Source organism: Cryptococcus neoformans, chromosome 10 (assembly GCF_000149385.1).
Source record: "Cryptococcus neoformans var. neoformans B-3501A chromosome 10, whole genome shotgun sequence".
NCBI classification, from domain to species: Eukaryota; Fungi; Basidiomycota; class Tremellomycetes; order Tremellales; family Cryptococcaceae; genus Cryptococcus; species Cryptococcus deneoformans.
This window is the reverse complement of record NC_009186.1, coordinates 555,278-571,978: the sequence shown is the minus strand read 5'-3', so window position 1 is coordinate 571,978 and position 16,701 is coordinate 555,278. Positions and strand designations below refer to the sequence as shown.

The 16,701-nt window shown below is 46.4% G+C and overlaps 5 protein-coding genes across 5 annotated transcripts; 2 read left to right on the top strand and 3 right to left on the bottom strand.

Annotated features, from left to right (window-relative positions):
* Positions 1 to 140: 140 nt before the first annotated feature.
* CNBJ1680 (hypothetical protein) lies at positions 141 to 1,855 on the bottom strand (the record flags this gene model as incomplete). Its single annotated transcript, XM_768080.1, has 3 exons — positions 141 to 1,275; positions 1,325 to 1,557; positions 1,613 to 1,855. The coding sequence occupies 3 exons, from the start codon at positions 1,853 to 1,855 to the stop codon at positions 141 to 143; spliced, it is 1,611 nt and encodes a 536-aa protein (XP_773173.1).
* Positions 1,856 to 2,193: 338 nt separating this feature from the next.
* Positions 2,194 to 3,412, top strand: CNBJ1670 (hypothetical protein; the record flags this gene model as incomplete). The annotated part of the gene is made up of 6 exons (XM_768079.1): positions 2,194 to 2,322; positions 2,378 to 2,549; positions 2,636 to 2,682; positions 2,731 to 2,899; positions 2,946 to 3,026; positions 3,072 to 3,412. 6 exons carry the CDS (start codon positions 2,194 to 2,196, stop codon positions 3,410 to 3,412), a joined length of 939 nt encoding a protein of 312 aa, XP_773172.1.
* Positions 3,413 to 3,640: 228 nt separating this feature from the next.
* Positions 3,641 to 4,297, bottom strand: CNBJ1660 (hypothetical protein; the record flags this gene model as incomplete). Its single annotated transcript, XM_768078.1, has 3 exons — positions 3,641 to 4,053; positions 4,103 to 4,168; positions 4,228 to 4,297. The coding sequence occupies 3 exons, from the start codon at positions 4,295 to 4,297 to the stop codon at positions 3,641 to 3,643; spliced, it is 549 nt and encodes a 182-aa protein (XP_773171.1).
* Positions 4,298 to 10,389: 6,092 nt separating this feature from the next.
* CNBJ1650 (hypothetical protein) lies at positions 10,390 to 11,721 on the top strand (the record flags this gene model as incomplete). Its single annotated transcript, XM_768077.1, has 3 exons — positions 10,390 to 10,437; positions 10,489 to 11,574; positions 11,623 to 11,721. 3 exons carry the CDS (start codon positions 10,390 to 10,392, stop codon positions 11,719 to 11,721), a joined length of 1,233 nt encoding a protein of 410 aa, XP_773170.1.
* A 225-nt stretch (positions 11,722 to 11,946) lies between these two features.
* CNBJ1640 (hypothetical protein) lies at positions 11,947 to 13,291 on the bottom strand (the record flags this gene model as incomplete). Its single annotated transcript, XM_768076.1, has 7 exons — positions 11,947 to 12,454; positions 12,501 to 12,658; positions 12,709 to 12,837; positions 12,886 to 12,986; positions 13,036 to 13,081; positions 13,131 to 13,180; positions 13,237 to 13,291. 7 exons carry the CDS (start codon positions 13,289 to 13,291, stop codon positions 11,947 to 11,949), a joined length of 1,047 nt encoding a protein of 348 aa, XP_773169.1.
* Between the last annotated feature and the right edge of the window lie 3,410 nt (positions 13,292 to 16,701).

Here is a 16,701-nt window from a genome sequence, read left to right as displayed (position 1 = left end):
GAGTTGTTCTGTGTATGGTTGTATGGAATCTACAGTTTTCTGTTTCAAATATAGTGAGGGCCACCTACTTGGAAGCAGTTCAGAGATGTCAAATATATATTGTCCTGAAGAATTCAATACATATTTTACAGTCATGAAAGTCATAACTCATCGACAACCCGCTTTCTTTGCTCTTCTTCTTCGTGGTTTGCCTTAAGCATGTAATCTCTCAATACCTTCTTAAGCATATCCTTTTCGCTTGCACCCATTTCCAGCTTAATCTCTCCATCTTCGTCCTTTAAGAGGATATCTGCTTCCAGCAGCACCGGCCGCCCGTTTTCATCTTCGTCCCATGAGATCAAGACAACTTCATCTCCGTCTGCTTCTTCCTCATCACCATTGTCTCGCTTTTCACTCCTGGCCTCCTTTGCCAGTAATCCAACAGCACGCCTGAGCATGCTCTTCATATCCTCGTCCATATCAAGACCAAAGATAATATCAGCCGGAATGGACTCGCTGGCTTGGTCTCCCGTTTCTCCCGTTTCATCTACACCGGACTGTTCATGGCTGACTTCATCTCCAGCTGGGCGCTCTCTTGCGGCTGCAAGTCCGAATCTGAACTGAGGTTGCCCTTTTCCAGGCCATTTAGAGAACGATGATTGTTCTAACCTTCTCGTCTGTTTCCCCTCTTCGATTTCCTGAGGCTGAGGTTCATTCGCGCCTGCTGTTCCATCTCTAACTTCGTTCTCCCATTTCGCCCACTCCTCATCGTCCACCACCTGTCGGCACATTACGTTAGCCGGTTCAACCTCGGCATCATGTGCTTTGAAACCAGGTAGTCCGCACAGATGTGGTGAATGAATGATGATAACGTATTGGCATATGGCAACCTCTTTAATCATGTAGATCATATCCCCAGAGGTCATTGAGCAATGTACCTGCACCTCAATCTCTCGAGGACGACCAGTTTTGTCGCATCTTGTACCATCACTCCAGCGTTGGACCAGGTAACGTGAAGAAGCGCCGAGGCCAAAAGACACGGAAGGAGATGATTGAGTATGGGGAGCATTGGCAGTAGTTTCGACAGCAGTTGATCGGTCTTCTGCCTTGGCAGGAGATCCTGGCTTACCGCCCTTCGCTTTCACCCTGGATCCTTTGAACTTGGATACCGGGTAGGGGCGACCGAGAGTGTAGCCTTCGTATTTGGGGTCTTCCTGAGGGACATAGCCCTGCGTAGGGTGGGTATGGGGATTAGCAGCTGCCCGAAACTGTCGAATGTAGGAATCGTGGCAGTAGCTACCATAGAGTCAGGCCGAAAAAAAAAGAGCTTTGAAAGGTCACTCACGCATAAGTAAACCATCCTTGCTTTGAGTAAAGACATTTCCCGTCTAGGTGAGCTAAAGCTTTCCACCCTTGAACAGGGTCTAACTCGTCCTCCACTTCCTCAAGCTGATCTATTCTTGCCATTTGTGAGGCGGTGCTATTATTTGATGGCATTAAGCAGAGATACTCGTAGGGAGATGGATCTTCTTCGTGGCCCGCCGGAACAAAGCTCATTGGAATCAACTCTAGCCTCTCCTGTTTTTAATACAAATTAGCCTTAATTCTTTGAATCATGTTAAAGCATACATACCCTTTTAGTGCCATCCTCGAGACTTCTGTCCCCAGGTTTCATATCTAGCCACTCTATTTCGCTACCAACGCCCACTTCCTTTATTCTCTTAGCATCACTGGTTGACACGGGCAAGTCGTTGAGAAATTGGACTTGGTACTTTGGATAGGCGTAGAGATCTCGTAGCTGATGCGGGCCGCTTCTGATTGCGAGTGCTGGTAGTAGGGGCAGTAGAGGAAAATATAGGAGGACGCTTGAGTGCATCTTAGCCTCCAATTATTTAGTTATGAAAATGGATACAAGATAAAATGAACAACAGAATAGCTGACACAACGAATTAACTGGAATCAAGATCACTCCTGCCAGCCCTGCCAGTCGATCATCCGGCCGTTCACTGTCATCATGTTTCTGCTGTCGTCGTCGTGGGCTAGATGTAACTTCCACGTCATCATATTACGTAGTATCCAATTGCGGATATTGCCGATAACTACTGCTGTGCATCATCTATCTATCTTCAACTCATTAGCCCCGCGGGCCATTTGCATTTGCCAGGTAGTTAAGAAGGGGTTCTGTTACGATTTCAGCCTGACATTTATATCAAAATGTCCACAAAACTCAGGGTCGGATGGCACCGAGAGCATTTCCTCTCTCCTCTTCTTCAATTTGTCGAAAAGGACAAAGGGGAGACAGTAGAGCTGATTGAGTGCCCGGGTGGGACCGGCGAAATGCAGGTATGTCTCGGTGACAGTAATACTCCAAGCATTGACGAACTGATGAATATTGCAGGTCAAGTTAAAGAACGGGGAGATTGATCTCTGCATCGGTAAGCCTGGAACATTGAGTCGTAGGATTGTTAATAATAGCTTGAAGCGCTTACCGACGCTCTCATTGCGGGTTTGGCAAACGGCCAGACGTCTTACAAGATTGTCGGGCGATATATTGCGTCTCCCTTGCGATGGTAAGCATGCATTTTCTATTATTCTGAAACTAAACTGGTACATAGGGCCATAGTTACAGGTAAGAACAGCCAGTACAATTCTGTAGACGACCTCAAGGGCACAACTTTTGGGATTTCTCGCTTGGGAAGGCAGGTCTATTATCTTGCCGATCATTTAGAATCGGCTAAACATTGAGTGCAGTGGCTCTCAAGTTATGGCCTCAGTCTTATCATTGCAGCAAAAATGGTCCGAAGAGGAGCAGCCAAAGTTCAAGGGTATGTCATCATTTTCTGTTGGATTGTTCAGAGCTTATATTTTTCAGTGAACGGGCAGTTCAAACCTCTCCGGGACTCTGTCAACTCTGGCGAAAGTAAGGATATGTGCCAAGCGAAACATTATATGCTGATGTCAAATAGCTTCTGTCTTCCTTTGGGAATGGTTCACCACTAAGCCCTACGTGGACTCTGGTGAGGTTCGCTTCATCGGTTCCGTCTATAGTATGTTACATGATGACGTGTGAGGGCTATGCTGATAGTTCTCAGCCCCTTGGCCTTGTTGGCACATCGCTGCTTCCCCTTCTGTCCCGTCTTCCACCATCAAGCCTTTCCTTGCTTCCCTTCAGCCGTATGTGCAGCATTTCAACTCCCCCGAAGCGCGCACCTCCGAGGACATTGAATTCGTACACAACTTCTTCGGGCACAAGAAAGAAGACGTTGCAGAGTGGCTTCAAAGTGTAGAATGGGAGCAACGGCTGGCAGAAGTCAAGGAGGATGTTGTAAAGGGGACTTTGGCAGTGTTAAGAAAGGCGGGTGTTATTCCCGAGGGCGCGGAGAACATGAAATTGGAGGACATTGTCAATACAGAAGTTGCTACTATTGTTTGAGTACAATGCATCATATGAAAAACAGAAGCCTAAGGAGCTACTTTGACCTCCTCCCAGCTTCCACTATCTTCGATATCTGGGTTCTTTGTCCACCTCCACTGAGTCCTGCGATTAGGGATTGGTTGGAGTTCTAAGAACTCAACTGCTTCAGGACGAATGGCCACGATGGCGAAGTGGTTATACGCTGTTTCTACAAGCTTTTGGCCTTCCGGATCATCCTACAGAATTCTATGAGGAAATATCTATGACCATGAATGGTTGACTCACCGATTTGGCGGGAATGGTTTCCGGCCACTTGCTGGAGTCCTCAACTTCCTCAAGCCTCTTTCCGGGAGATGGCCTTCCAAACCCTGCACGTAAGCGACCATTGACCCCTTGCCACAGCTCGTTCCTCTTCCCTTCCCACCATTCTTTCTGACTTTCTTCTGTGCCCGTAACCTTGAGCCCATCGATGACTCTGTTAAACTCCTTGTCAGAGAGAGACATGGTGAGAGGGATAGTATAGGCTTGACCTGTAATGCGGAATTGGACATTGGTAGAGGATAGCCACCAAGCAAGCTCGATGGTTGAGGAGTGAGAGAGGTGGGCGGGTTTATCCATTCGGGTATCAGTGGTTGTCAGAAGAAGACTAGACGGCGTAACTACAGCCTGGATGAATTATCGGTGTAGTGCCTGTAATGTGTGACTCACACCCTCTGTGGATTACATGCCTGACCTTGGGGGTACCCTCCTGGGATAAAGTGGAAAAAGCATAGGCTGCTCGATGATCAGAGTCGATTCCGATGGAGAGAGTTTGAACATTGATGGGGACGTACCGAGACACTTGGGGTTCTCTTTGAGCTGCTGCTCAAGGATAGGGAGCCATGCAGGTTTAGCTGGTGACATTCTGAGATGTATTGATTGCTAATGGTAGTAGACGTGTTGGAGAAGTACTGGTACTACTACACTATGCCGCCTACAAAGAATTTCGATCGGTTCAAAGTGGCACATCTGTGTAAAGAAATCGTCTTGCTCGCTCATCGTCATCGATCGGCCTTTTCCGAGTACCGCATCGAATGGTGGATGTTAATAAAATTACTTACAAAATATTAACACAGCAGTAAGGAGGCTCGGTCGGTGTTTCCACTACAACGTCCCTATGCGTCATACCTGCAGCTGTTCACACGTCCTCGTTAGTAACTCACAACAACAACTTAACATGTCTCGCTTCTTTCCATATTATTTTCACCACTTATAACGAAAAAACCTGCAAGCAGTTTGGCATTCGCTAATGAATTCTTGGATTTCCCTGCCAGTCAGAGGCGGGAATATTGAAGCATGCCATGGCAGCTCTCATGGTGTAAGTCCGGTCATCCGTTCTTATTTGCTTTTCGTATACTGGGGACGTATCTAAAGGGGTCACAGCTCTGGGAGGATCCGTCCGAGTGCCGTCAAAATATTTCGAGGACTTGAAAAAAGAAAAAAGTTCTTTCGAAGTCTATTCTCAATGACAGCGATCAGCTTTTCCCAAAGCGTCTTTATTGCTTCTGTTCACGAGAGGATAATGATTTGTCGCCTATTGACGCTGTCTTCATTGTTTCAGTCGGCGGTAACTTACGCCAATTTCGTCCTATTCACGTGAAACAAATGATTATTAGAAACCTTCCCGTCAACATTCACGGACCCATGTGATATTGATGACCCGGCCAAATGTAAACCAAGGATGAAAACTCATTAGGTCACTTTTCATCATCAACCGCCTGCTGTGAATACTGACGTTAAACAGGGTTTCTCAGGCCTGTGAAAAGCTAACGATGGCTGATCTGGGGAAATCTGCTTGAAAGACAAATCAGACCTTAGATTGGTCGGTTTAAAGAAGGCACATTCTGATGAAAATTGCCTCAGACTACACGATTCAACTGCATTTATCTGATGGTAATTCTATGATGTTAAGCCTTTTACATCGCCAGTTATAATTTCTTTGCGCATCTGATACGAGTGAGTCTTTTTGTGTTTAGAAATTTAGTACTAATAGAAGTCATCAGAAACGACGGCCTAAGACCCTCCGGCAGGAGCTCCAAGAGAAACATCTACTTGTGGCTTTGTCGATTTTCCCCACGTTAGCCCATAGTTGGCCATGTTAGGATGACTATAACTCTTTAAGATGGTTGCTGGCTTTGGCTGCGACTGGGAAAGCAATCGAGAGGCCTCTCAGATTGTTTCCTCTCGATTGTTTGCCGGTGTGGCTGTGTCGAGAGAGTTTGAGAGGCTCGTGTCAGTTTGGCAGAATGGAAACTGGACCATCGTATCTGCCCATTTTCGTCCACTGGAGTGAGTTAATTGTCCAACAAGCCATTGCATAGATCCTCCACCCCCTTGAACCTTCCAGCAAGTGGAATTGGCGGCGCTCTGCGCCCTGCTTGCCAAAGCGAGTTCCTAGTGCTTCCAAGCGCTTCTTGGACAGAAAGGTCCACCAAACAATACTTCTACTCAGGGATTGACGACACTCTCCAGGAAAAAGCCGTACACCAAGAGGACTATCATAACAATCTACTCTAGGAGTTTTTAGGATCTCAGGACATGGTAACAGGATAAACAATCCTTCGGTTCATTCGAACCACTGCTTGCGAACAAAGAAGGCAACCTGACTGAGATAATAGGGCTCTCCATGACGGAGTTAGTCGTTTGCGTGTAACTCGTTTAGAGACTTAGACTACGTAATCCAATCGGATCCTATACCCATATATAATTCAATTTTCCTTTCATAGTTTTCTGGTCTTTCCTCATCATTATTCTGTGCACTGCTCTCCGAGTCTGTTAGTACGCCGGTGTTGAGGAAACTCCAGTCCAATACTCCACACAGTGATCACAGGATTGACTGTCCCTGGGGTATACAACCAATGGGTCAAAATGCCAACTTCGGACACCCCAGTCCATCCACTGATCCAAGAACGATACAAGGGCTTCGAAGGAGCCGTGGGAGCCATTGATGGCACTCACATTCCTATTAGAGTCCCCGCCCTCTTTGCAGATGAAAATCGTAATCGGAAAGGCGTTATAACCACCAACGTCCTCGCAATTTGCGATTTCAATTTCAAGTTCATCTACCTTCTGCCGGGCTTCAGTGGCTCAGCGCATGACTCACGAGTTTTCCGTGAGGCCAAGTTGCACTTTGGTCTCACATGCCCTGCAGGTCGTTATTACCTCGGAGACCTAGGGTATCCAAATTGTGACGCTGTTCTGACTCCCTACCGGGGAGTCCTGTATCACACTGAGGTATGGAGAAGGACTGGGAGGAGGTATGTATATATTCTCGATCTTTCAAATATTATACTCTCAACTGACAAAAAATGGTCATTTGTTAGAGAACCGTCAAATAAGCAAGAGCTTTTCAATCGAAAGCATGCGTCGCTCAGGAACTATATTGAGCGTATATTTGGCGTGTTGAAGCGAAGATTCAAGATCCTAGCAAGTGACATTGAGTACCCCATGCCGACTCAACCCAAGATTTTCGCGGCTTGTACGGTACTACACAATATGTTATAAGATCTTCGTGGCGGAGAGAGAGCTAGGGAGGTAGATCCTGACGACTTAGACGCTGTCGAAGGGGTGGACGAGGATGATTCAAATAGAGAAATGGCCCAGGAAGGAGACGGAGCTAGTGAGTGAGTGGACAAGTGTCACGTGGCTGTCGCCACTAACCTCTTGATTTCCCTCCACCTTTACATCAAACTCCTCATCTAAGACTGAGGATCACTTCCACAAAACCTCCTCTTCTTCTTGTCAGCACGATTATGACAGTAACCCTTCTTCATCCCACTTCAGTCCGCGTCCGAGCATACCCCTTCGTTTACGGCCGCGGCCTTTTCTCACCGAACCCCGAGAGATATACAGAGATAGAGAGATCGACAACCTTCCACCACCTTCCTCGCCACCGGGTTTCGGCAACGCAAACAGATGTAGAACTGGCTGGCGTGCGAAAGATGAGTCAGCAGAGCTTGAGATGAAAGGTATATAAGACAGTAGTTTTCCATAGTTTTAGATACTTGTCGATCCACTATTGTTGTCCTCTCCAAGTATTCTTCGTCTACTTAAAGCTATCATCTTCCGGCATTGATCTGGCTGTCTATTTGAAGAGGCCCTCGGATCATTTGTTGTCCCTAACCTGTTGAAGGCTATCGCCAGAAGAGATAGCCCCCTGACATGTTCTTCTTCGGCACGATGTATGCCCAGACCTCTTTTACTGTCTAGTATATATTTTGAGATCCCTTCATCATATATCATGCATCATCACTTCTTTTCTTGGACATGCGACTGGGTCACTCTCTTATACAACAATGGGAGGGGAAGGCGGCCACAGCATCATTGAAAGGAGCCGAAGTATTAAGCAGTCTATCTTCTTGTCTTCAATTTTGTTTCATAATGGCTATTAATCTATGTAAGTAATAATCCTTTTCTGCATTTCATTCGACTTTGGTCAACCAGATTTTAGGCGGATTGGAATATTTACTGTACGTATACAGGTGCTGCTGTATCGTACAACACTCTCTTCCTTCCTCATTTTAACACCCTATTCATGATGATGGTCCTTCACACAAGCCCATTAAAGCTACTTGGATCTTTGGCCGTACCGTCATATCATCTAAATTATCCCATTATTCTAAGCATTTCCTCAATATCGACTTGTTATGTGCATGGGAAAGTTGATGGTCACCTTCAAGCAACGTCGCAGCGACGTTGACGTCGTCCAGTCTCCTCCGTCCCTCTTTCCGTAGCTTTGTCGTTGCTCATAGCGATGGCTTCGGTTAGTTTAATGAGCGGGTGGATGATGATGGCTTGATCTTTTTAACGAAGAGATTCTCTCCGGTTTTCTAAGCATTTCATCATTATCACGTCCTTATATGGACATCAGAAATTTGTCGGTCACCTTCAAGGAATTTGGCAAGGGCGGTTTATGTCATTCACTCTCCGCCCACTTTCAGTTAACTTTGTAGCAACAGTCTTAAGAATGGTTTCGCGGGCTCAATCATAATGAGCCAGAATGGGAAAGGAGATAAGTTGTTGCTGGAGGATTTAGAAAAAAAAACGCGTTGGTTGTTGAACATCGCCCTTCCTTGATGAAGGCTTGGATTTTCTTGGTGAGTGATGTGATGGAGCGGCGACTTTGGAGAAACTTTTGACAAAGCGCCTATAATAACTGACGAGACGGATGAGGGAGCGAAATTCTTTGGGAGACCTGGGACAAGGAGATTCTTGGATGGCTTTATTTGTCTCAGGATTGATGGATACCCCATTGTCCGAGATTTGGAGACCTAAGAAGAGGAGGGAGGTTTCGTTCGCTTGTGCGAATTTATTTTGCTTGCCTTGAGATACAATTGTTGACCATTGCGATCATTCCAGTTAGTTTATTAAGCGAGTCACTCAATGATGTCTTGATTCTTGCTGTGTGGATATTCTCTTGCGTCTCTGCATCTTGCTGTTTGTCCTCATGTTTCTTCCTCGTCTTCTTTTCCCCCTCTTTCCTTCGACATCTGGCGTTTCACAGATGACGTCGAGCGGCTTGGGGATGACTTGAACAGTTTTCTGCTTTGTTGGGAAAACACTCCCTGTTTCACGTAGAAAGAAATTGACAGCGTTGCCACCTATTGACACATTTTATGATGAAGGCTTCCTTGAGCCTGAAATAAATGAAACGGATGGCCTCGAACTGTATCCAAAGCAATTGTCGCTTTATAAATCCAGCTACCAAAATGGTAACAAATACAATTCCCATGCAGCTTACGGCAAGTTAATTCAACCCACTGTTCAACATCCACTTCAAACTTATGCCCTACCTCAATCAGATTCGTACCCAACTTGTTTAAGATTTCATTGATTTAATGGAAGTGGGTTTCAAGAAGCAGTTGATGCCATGGTATAATTAATCACCTGTCGGCAGCCTTGAACCTGTCGGTAGTACGGCTAGAATGGGCACCGATAATCGCCAGGGAAAGATACTTGATAGAGATTATGGGGGATATACAATTGGTGATCAAAAATTTTTATCAATCACAAATCCGTCAACAGAATGGGTCTGAATAGATGATATAAATCATTTTGGCTGACAAGATTTTGGGTCTGTGAGCCGCCATTCGCCGCCATTTGTCTCCCCCTGCCTTTACGTCTTTTCCCGTGCCCTTCCCATTGCTTGTCTGGCCTATATTTTTGCATCCACTGAGACCAACAGACGGGTTGCTGATCATATCTGGATGCCGTTGCCTCAGATTATTGGCTTGTTTGTGCTCCTAGCATCCCACTGATAGGGTTGGAGACAATGGAGTAACCGAGGCGTTCATTCCTGAGGATACTATGCTGCTGCAGGCGGGGTGATAGATCGGGTCTAGTCAGGATAGTAAATTATTGTAATGGGAAGCATCATATGGCCTCATTCAAAGAGAAGAGGGGATTCATATGGTGAGGAGCTGGATGTCGAAAGTGATCGCACGATATCATCCGTGTGATGAGGAATGGCATCAAGGCTGAAAGGACGGGTGACATATCTGGGTGACCTGGAAGAGGACAGAAACGATGCCAGCAAACGATCTTTCGAAGGCAGATAACTTAATCGATGTGGCAGTAGGAGGAAATCGAGAAGGCTGGCTGGAATTGTGGTTGGTTTGGTGAGTTAATGACGTTCAGTGTGGTACGATAGTTGCACTATCGCATCAAGTTGGATTTGAGAGGATATATGTGGATCGACGATGTATAACGAAGCCAGGAGGTCGTTGAGATAGCTTGTCGAAATCTTTCCAGTTCTTTTATAATAAAAGAATGAAAGATGACGGGAAATGCATGATGAATGAATGACCTGACGTATGATGGCATCGGCCGCCCGCCGCCGGCGGTGGAAAAATAAAAATATGATGATGATGATGTATTGAAGGTTTACGTCAGCTATTTGTTGACGTTTCTATCGAGCAAGTTCAGCCCGCCGAGAACGCCAGTCAAGTCGGTTTGTTATGCATTTTCATCTCCAACTTGAACAACAGGCTGGCAGAGGCACCATGGTGAGCCCATTCCCATCTCCTATAACCTCATCCAAACTCACTTGCCCGTAGTCCGGCAGACCGCGGCGAGCAGCAGCAGCTCCTTCGCGCCACCCAGTTCCCGCCGACGCCGTTGACTTCAAAGATGCGGACCCCGAGTTTCTGGCTCTCAGCCTCAAGCAGCGACGATCAATTGATAGAGCATTTGAAAAAGGTGTCAGAACAACAAAAGGTGATGATAAGAGAAAAAGACGGAAAATTGCGAATGGAAAAGCGGTGGACGTCTCGGACGCTGAAGACGGTGGTATTGTAGATGAAAGTGGCGGGGAAGCGCTCATGGAGGAAGGTGGTGGCAGAGTGCCTTTTTCACAGGATACTGATGGAGGATTCGTAGCGGAAGATGATGGAGGGGGATTTGTCATGGATGATCACGCTGGAGGATTTGTCCCCGACAACGATCAAGGCGGATTCCTTCCCGATGACGATGCTGGCGGTTTCGTCACCGACAACGGATATCAAGACCGCGTTGTATCAGAACCTTTAAAAATTTCGAAGCACCATTCGTCCTCCCATTATTCGCCACAGACAGCCACCAGGCTTGTTCCTCTCTATCTTCTGCCCACCCTGTTGACCTCCCTTGGGCTTCCTTCAGACGAGGATGTGCTCCAAGTCTTCCGTGCCTCCGCGATGGGATGGGATGAAAGTAGCGATAAGCACAGTCTAGATAAAGAAGACGCAGTCGGGGTAGAACTTAAAGACTTCAGAGCGGTGTGCGCAGCACTTATGGATCCAGATGATGGAGAAGAAAGGGAAAATGTGGAATTGGGTAGTGACGACGGCGATGATGATGAAGATGCCTTCCAGCCTTCCGACGCCGAGTCTGTCCTGACCTCATTATCGCAGTCCTCATATGGAGGTACGCCTAGTAAAAGCTGCTCCAAGAAGGCAGGAAACAAGTCACGGAAAACGTGGGCAAAAGGCAAGGGTACGATCGAGGGCCAGATAAATCTTTCCTCAAATCAGAGGGCGATGGTCAAAGATATCTGGGATATGCTTAAACCTTCAGAGAAACAGAAGAAGTTTGGGGCGGATATTTTAGGGCGAAACGAAGTGAAAGAGCTGGTCAGGAAGCTCGGTGAGATGTGGAGTGATGAAGAGGTGAATCATGGCGCTTGGCCTTGCGGATAGTTACTGATGTATGTGTAGGTCACGGACATGGTGACGCTTTTCTCAAGTCAACATGAGGGCAGAGGACTTACTTTTGAAGATTTTGGAAGAGTGATGCTTCGGGCTGGCCTTGTCTGAGAAACATGGTGGGGTGAAAGTTGTAAAGACGTATCATTTGGGTATATGTTGTATCGGGGTATCAAACAGTACATGGTTCGTCAAGTCATATCTAGAAATTGCGAATGTTACACACATTTCTTGTGAACCCTACTTCCATCAATAGACATTCTTAGGTATCGTTCTCCCAAATAAACCCTAGGGTGTTAAAAGAATCAACACTATCCGATCATCATACCGCGGACATCAATAATGTACACCTGGATGATTCTGCATCTCTTCTGGTCTTCTTAAACCCGTCCCAACACCAGTATATCCAAGACCTTGATCTCCAGAATACTGATTGGCCATTGGCGCACCCTCCTCTTGCCGTGTTCTCGTTTCTGCTGGGTGATCAACATACCCTCCACCAGGAGTTGCGAACGCATACTGCCCGCCTTGTTGCCCAGCGAGGGGATGTAGTTCATAGTCGGGAGGGTAGTTTTGTGGTTTACCATAGTTATCCTCGTAATGCAATGGCTGTGAGTCATCCGGGTATCCTCCGTGAAGTGCAGGTACATCTCGCACAGAGTCCATACTCGGTCTCGCGTCCCACGCGTCGGCATCTGGGCCAGGCATGGTGTTATAAACGGATCCGGGATTGTAGCGGCTGGATCGAAGAACAGACATTGTGAAGGCTTCGGGATTCTCGGAGTAAACGGAGTGGTATAGTTTGTGGTCTGATACTTGAGAGGCGGAGTATACTCGAGTGAGGCTGTAGGGAGTCAGCGGTGAAGTGCTGGATTGATCAACAGTCGTACTACACGAAGTATCCTTGAACAATCAATAAAATGACCCATAATCCGCCCATAATTCCAACATCCGCCCAGGCAAATGCGCTGCACAGCGCTTGGCCCTCGCTAGCGAGTGTCTCGTTTGCGGTTGAAGAAGAGTTCCCCGCATCGGAAAAAAACTTGTACTTTGGGAAAATCAGTCTTTCAGTCGGTCAAAAATACACATTAATCTCACCTCGCAGTCCGTCACAGCAGTATCATGTCTGAGTGCCGATGTGATAATGAGAGCAGCAGAGCATATCAGAGCTGCTAAGATACCAAGGGCATTCAAAAGAGTGTACATTTTGAATGTTGATGTTTTTTCCTTACTTACGAGTCAGCCAGCTTTTCCAATGAAACGCATGGTACCTACTCTTAATACCCCAATAAAACCTATAGGTTGGAAAGCTGCAACAATGAAGCAAATAACGGCAAATATATCGCCACCAAAAGTGGGGAAGGATGCACCAACAACTATAGCATGTCAATATTGACATTGGGACATAGAAGAAAACGAGCTGACTGTCGGGGGTCGCGAAAACCACAATACCTATGGCAGCACCGAGCACCTAAGCAACGTTAGTGTTTGCATTGCCGCATAGCGACATCGTCACGCACTGCCTGTTCTCCTAAAACTGTGTAGATACCTGCGTTAACCAGAGGTACGGCTAAGAAACACAGTCAATTCTCACTCCGTTCATCTTCCCTAAAATACGATGCTCACCACAGCAACAGTATCTTGGGTCTATCAGACCCTTGCCCATTGCAAGCGTTGACATGGTGGATTTTGCTCGCTGTAGTTTTGTCTGGCGGGATAAGAAACGCGTTTCAGGAAACTCTTTCAGGATGGTTCGAAACCTGTTGGAGAGTGATTGCGATTGTCGCTGTTGAGACTGTGCTGTTAGTGGACGTAGTATGGATGTGAAGGAAAAGTGTCGAAGATGAAAAGTTGTTCGCAACCGAAAGCAGTCAGCATCAAACACTTCGAGCAGCTGCAGTGCTTTCTTCGTTCCCCGCGTAAGGTGCACCGCACCAGATCCGTCGCGTCAAAGTATTACGTAACATATATTTGCTGGGTTCCTGAAATGAAGACCAGCGAAGCCGCGCGAGGGTGGTGGGCAACGAACGAACTGTCTTTGGTAAAACGAATACACTTATCAGATTGCAAGGAGATAACGGGTAACTTACATATGAACCAACCGAATGCGGCCCCCAGTATTTCTGTTGATAATTACACGGAAGACTTTCCAAACCGACAACCGACGAAGGAAAGGGAACAAACCCAGGGTTCAACCTTCGGGGCAACTGACCGACGGTTGATGATGTGCAAGGTTCAATCGTCAACGAGTCTTGACCATTCTACAAATTAATAATGGAACTGATGGGGATGTTGGAAATCTCTCTCGTCATGATGCTCCACATCTTTATTCAGCACCATGACCGATTCGGACCGCAATGTTTCATAAGGATGAACCCATTTTGACATCGTTACATCGGTACGCAAGCACGTCGTCCCTGTAGGTGACCTGAAGTTCTTCTCGCTTCTTTTCTTAGAGGGAATTTCTTCTCTTTAAATTAATTAGCTGACCATGCCACTTCGCAAAAGGTCATATAACGCCAGCTTGGCATTATAATTGATCACCGACGCGTTGAGCGTCTCCTCATTTCCATTTATCACCATGACGGTATCTTCATTTTTACAACAGAGTACCTATATATTTTCTGGGTGGAGGATTTTTGTCAGGAGATAATGCAGAAGCAGCTCATTTTTACATTATTTGGCTGCGGATTCTACAGTTATACATCCGGGGAAATGAACGGTGGGCCTGCAAGTCATCAATGGGTGTCATCTTTTCTCCAAGTCCTTCGAACACACGCTATATTGGTGGTAACCAATGAACATCCTGATAAGGACTAGTAACGCAGAAGATCAGAAGGTACTTACTATGTGCAGTATCAATAACGTGATTCCTCCTTGCTCCCATGGCACCGCGTCAAAGACGCTCAAGGCCCTCTAGACGAAACCGCACGAAAGTCAGCAACTCCGCCCTTTCCGGGATGGCTATGCCCCTACTTGCACTTCTGGACTGCCATCCTCAAAGAACCATCGTCTCAAATTTGCATCAGCATACCGATACTTCGGAAAACGCCAAAGTCATTAACCCCAAGAACTTTGCGGTTCTCGACGACGTACAAGCCTCTCTCAGCGGCAGCGCTGTGGGCACTGCCTTAGTGCCCAAGTGAAGGCGCTCGCCAGTGGTGAGAGAGATCCTATCGGAGTTGTCGTAATGGTTAACGGGGTCAATGTCATCAGCGCCATTGATGAGTTTGTACGCTTACAGAAGACTTATGATACTAATATATAGGCGCTGCCCTCTACCGAAACAAGCTTATTATTATGGGTGACGGCCAAGGGTCTGACATCCCATTAGCTGTGTATCAAGTTGATCCCGATGTTCCCTACAGTGCCACAGGTATGACTAAAAGTGTCAAGTGATATATAATAAGCTAACTTGTATCAGTCACTCTCAACAACTTCCGTGGCCAATAGTTTAACTCCCTCAACGATGTCGCCAAGAGCCTCCGCAATAAAGGACTACACTCCACTGACGTAGCTTGCACTGTCGTCCAGGGTTTCAGGCCGGAACCCATACTTTCCGACCAGTATACGAGTTTAATTTAGGTACTGGAACCATTCAAGTTGTCGCGAACATGTTGAATACGCCCAATGGTATCGCTTTTGCGCCAGGGGGGGGGGGGGGGGGGGGGGAGCGGACTCGCCTGCATCACGACTCTGGACTGACTGGGGAATGAATTAGATTAAACCTGCAACGATGTAAATGAGCCCACACAAAGTCCTATGTTGCGTTACTCACTAACGCCTTTTGAGTATCGTTACGACGTCCAGGGAGATGGTACTTTCGACACAAGGTAACCCTTTGCCTACTCTAACATCGGTATCCCAGACGATCTGTTAGGAAGTTCCACTCTGGTTATTGGGCTGACCTGCGAATGATATTGATAGCTGTTCATACCAATAACAAAGGAGATGTCTACGCTTCCGCAGGTGACAGCGTCCACTTCGAATTCAGGGGTCCTTTTAATTGACAAGATCTACTCTGGCACCACCATTTGCTGATCTCGACTTTGCGAGAAAGGGAAAGATAGCGATCTGTGCGTAGACGAAATTATACTATACCAAGTTTCCTGCTGCGGGTTGGCCTCCCGAGTAATGGTTTGCAGACGCTGTGGGATTAAAAAAAATACGCATAATGATCGAGACGTGTTTCCATTTTTATAGGTATAAGCGTTGAAAAAAGGCCCTAAGCTTTCAGTTTCAATTAATTTTACTGCCCTTTTTGCCTGTGATCGTGCCATACATTCCACTGTTGCGAGTATTTCTACCATGATTCCGGACCCTATTACAGGAGGATGAAGAAACTTGGTGATCTAGCATGCTGCTTACCTATGAACGGTCAAATAGAATAGTGACAGTACATACTATAAAATTGCAAAAGGAGATCGAGGAGACGACCTATCGGGTCTTGACATCGTTATTCCTCGTCACTCTTTCCTCGCTTTCCACAGCAATCGTCAACTCAGGAGATGATGCGAAAGATTTCCGGGTCTGAGATTAAACAAACGTGACCTTGGGGGATGAAAAATAAGAGTACTGTGCACCATATACCGCCAGTAACCAGAAATCTGATCTAACTACAAGAGGCCTACGTCTGAAGAAGTTCTCATCAGTGCTTGATCAAGCAGACAAATGACAAAAAGATTATGATACATACAACCAGCAGTAAGCAAAATTTCAGCGAGTAAAATTTTGAGAAGCAAGATTTCAAGGTGCTAGAATTCGAGAAGCAAGATGCCCAACCCAAGGGATGATCTCAAAAGTACAAGTAGAAGACCGTATGCACTGCCTGTAGTAATAATTATGTGCCCTATTTGGCTTGGGGTTTTCGTCGGTTATTTTTTGCCACTCGAGGATCGGCTCTCGGTATTCGGGTGCAACGGTAACTTTATATGAACTAAGAATTAATAAGAACTGCTGATCTACGTTTGACGAAGAAAGAGTATTGTCCAACTACTACGTACTTCGGAAGAGGGGCCGGGAGTGGGAGATGGTGACGACAAAACCCGAAGAGCGACGGGTAACGCCGGTTATGAAGGAGGAAAGAATGGA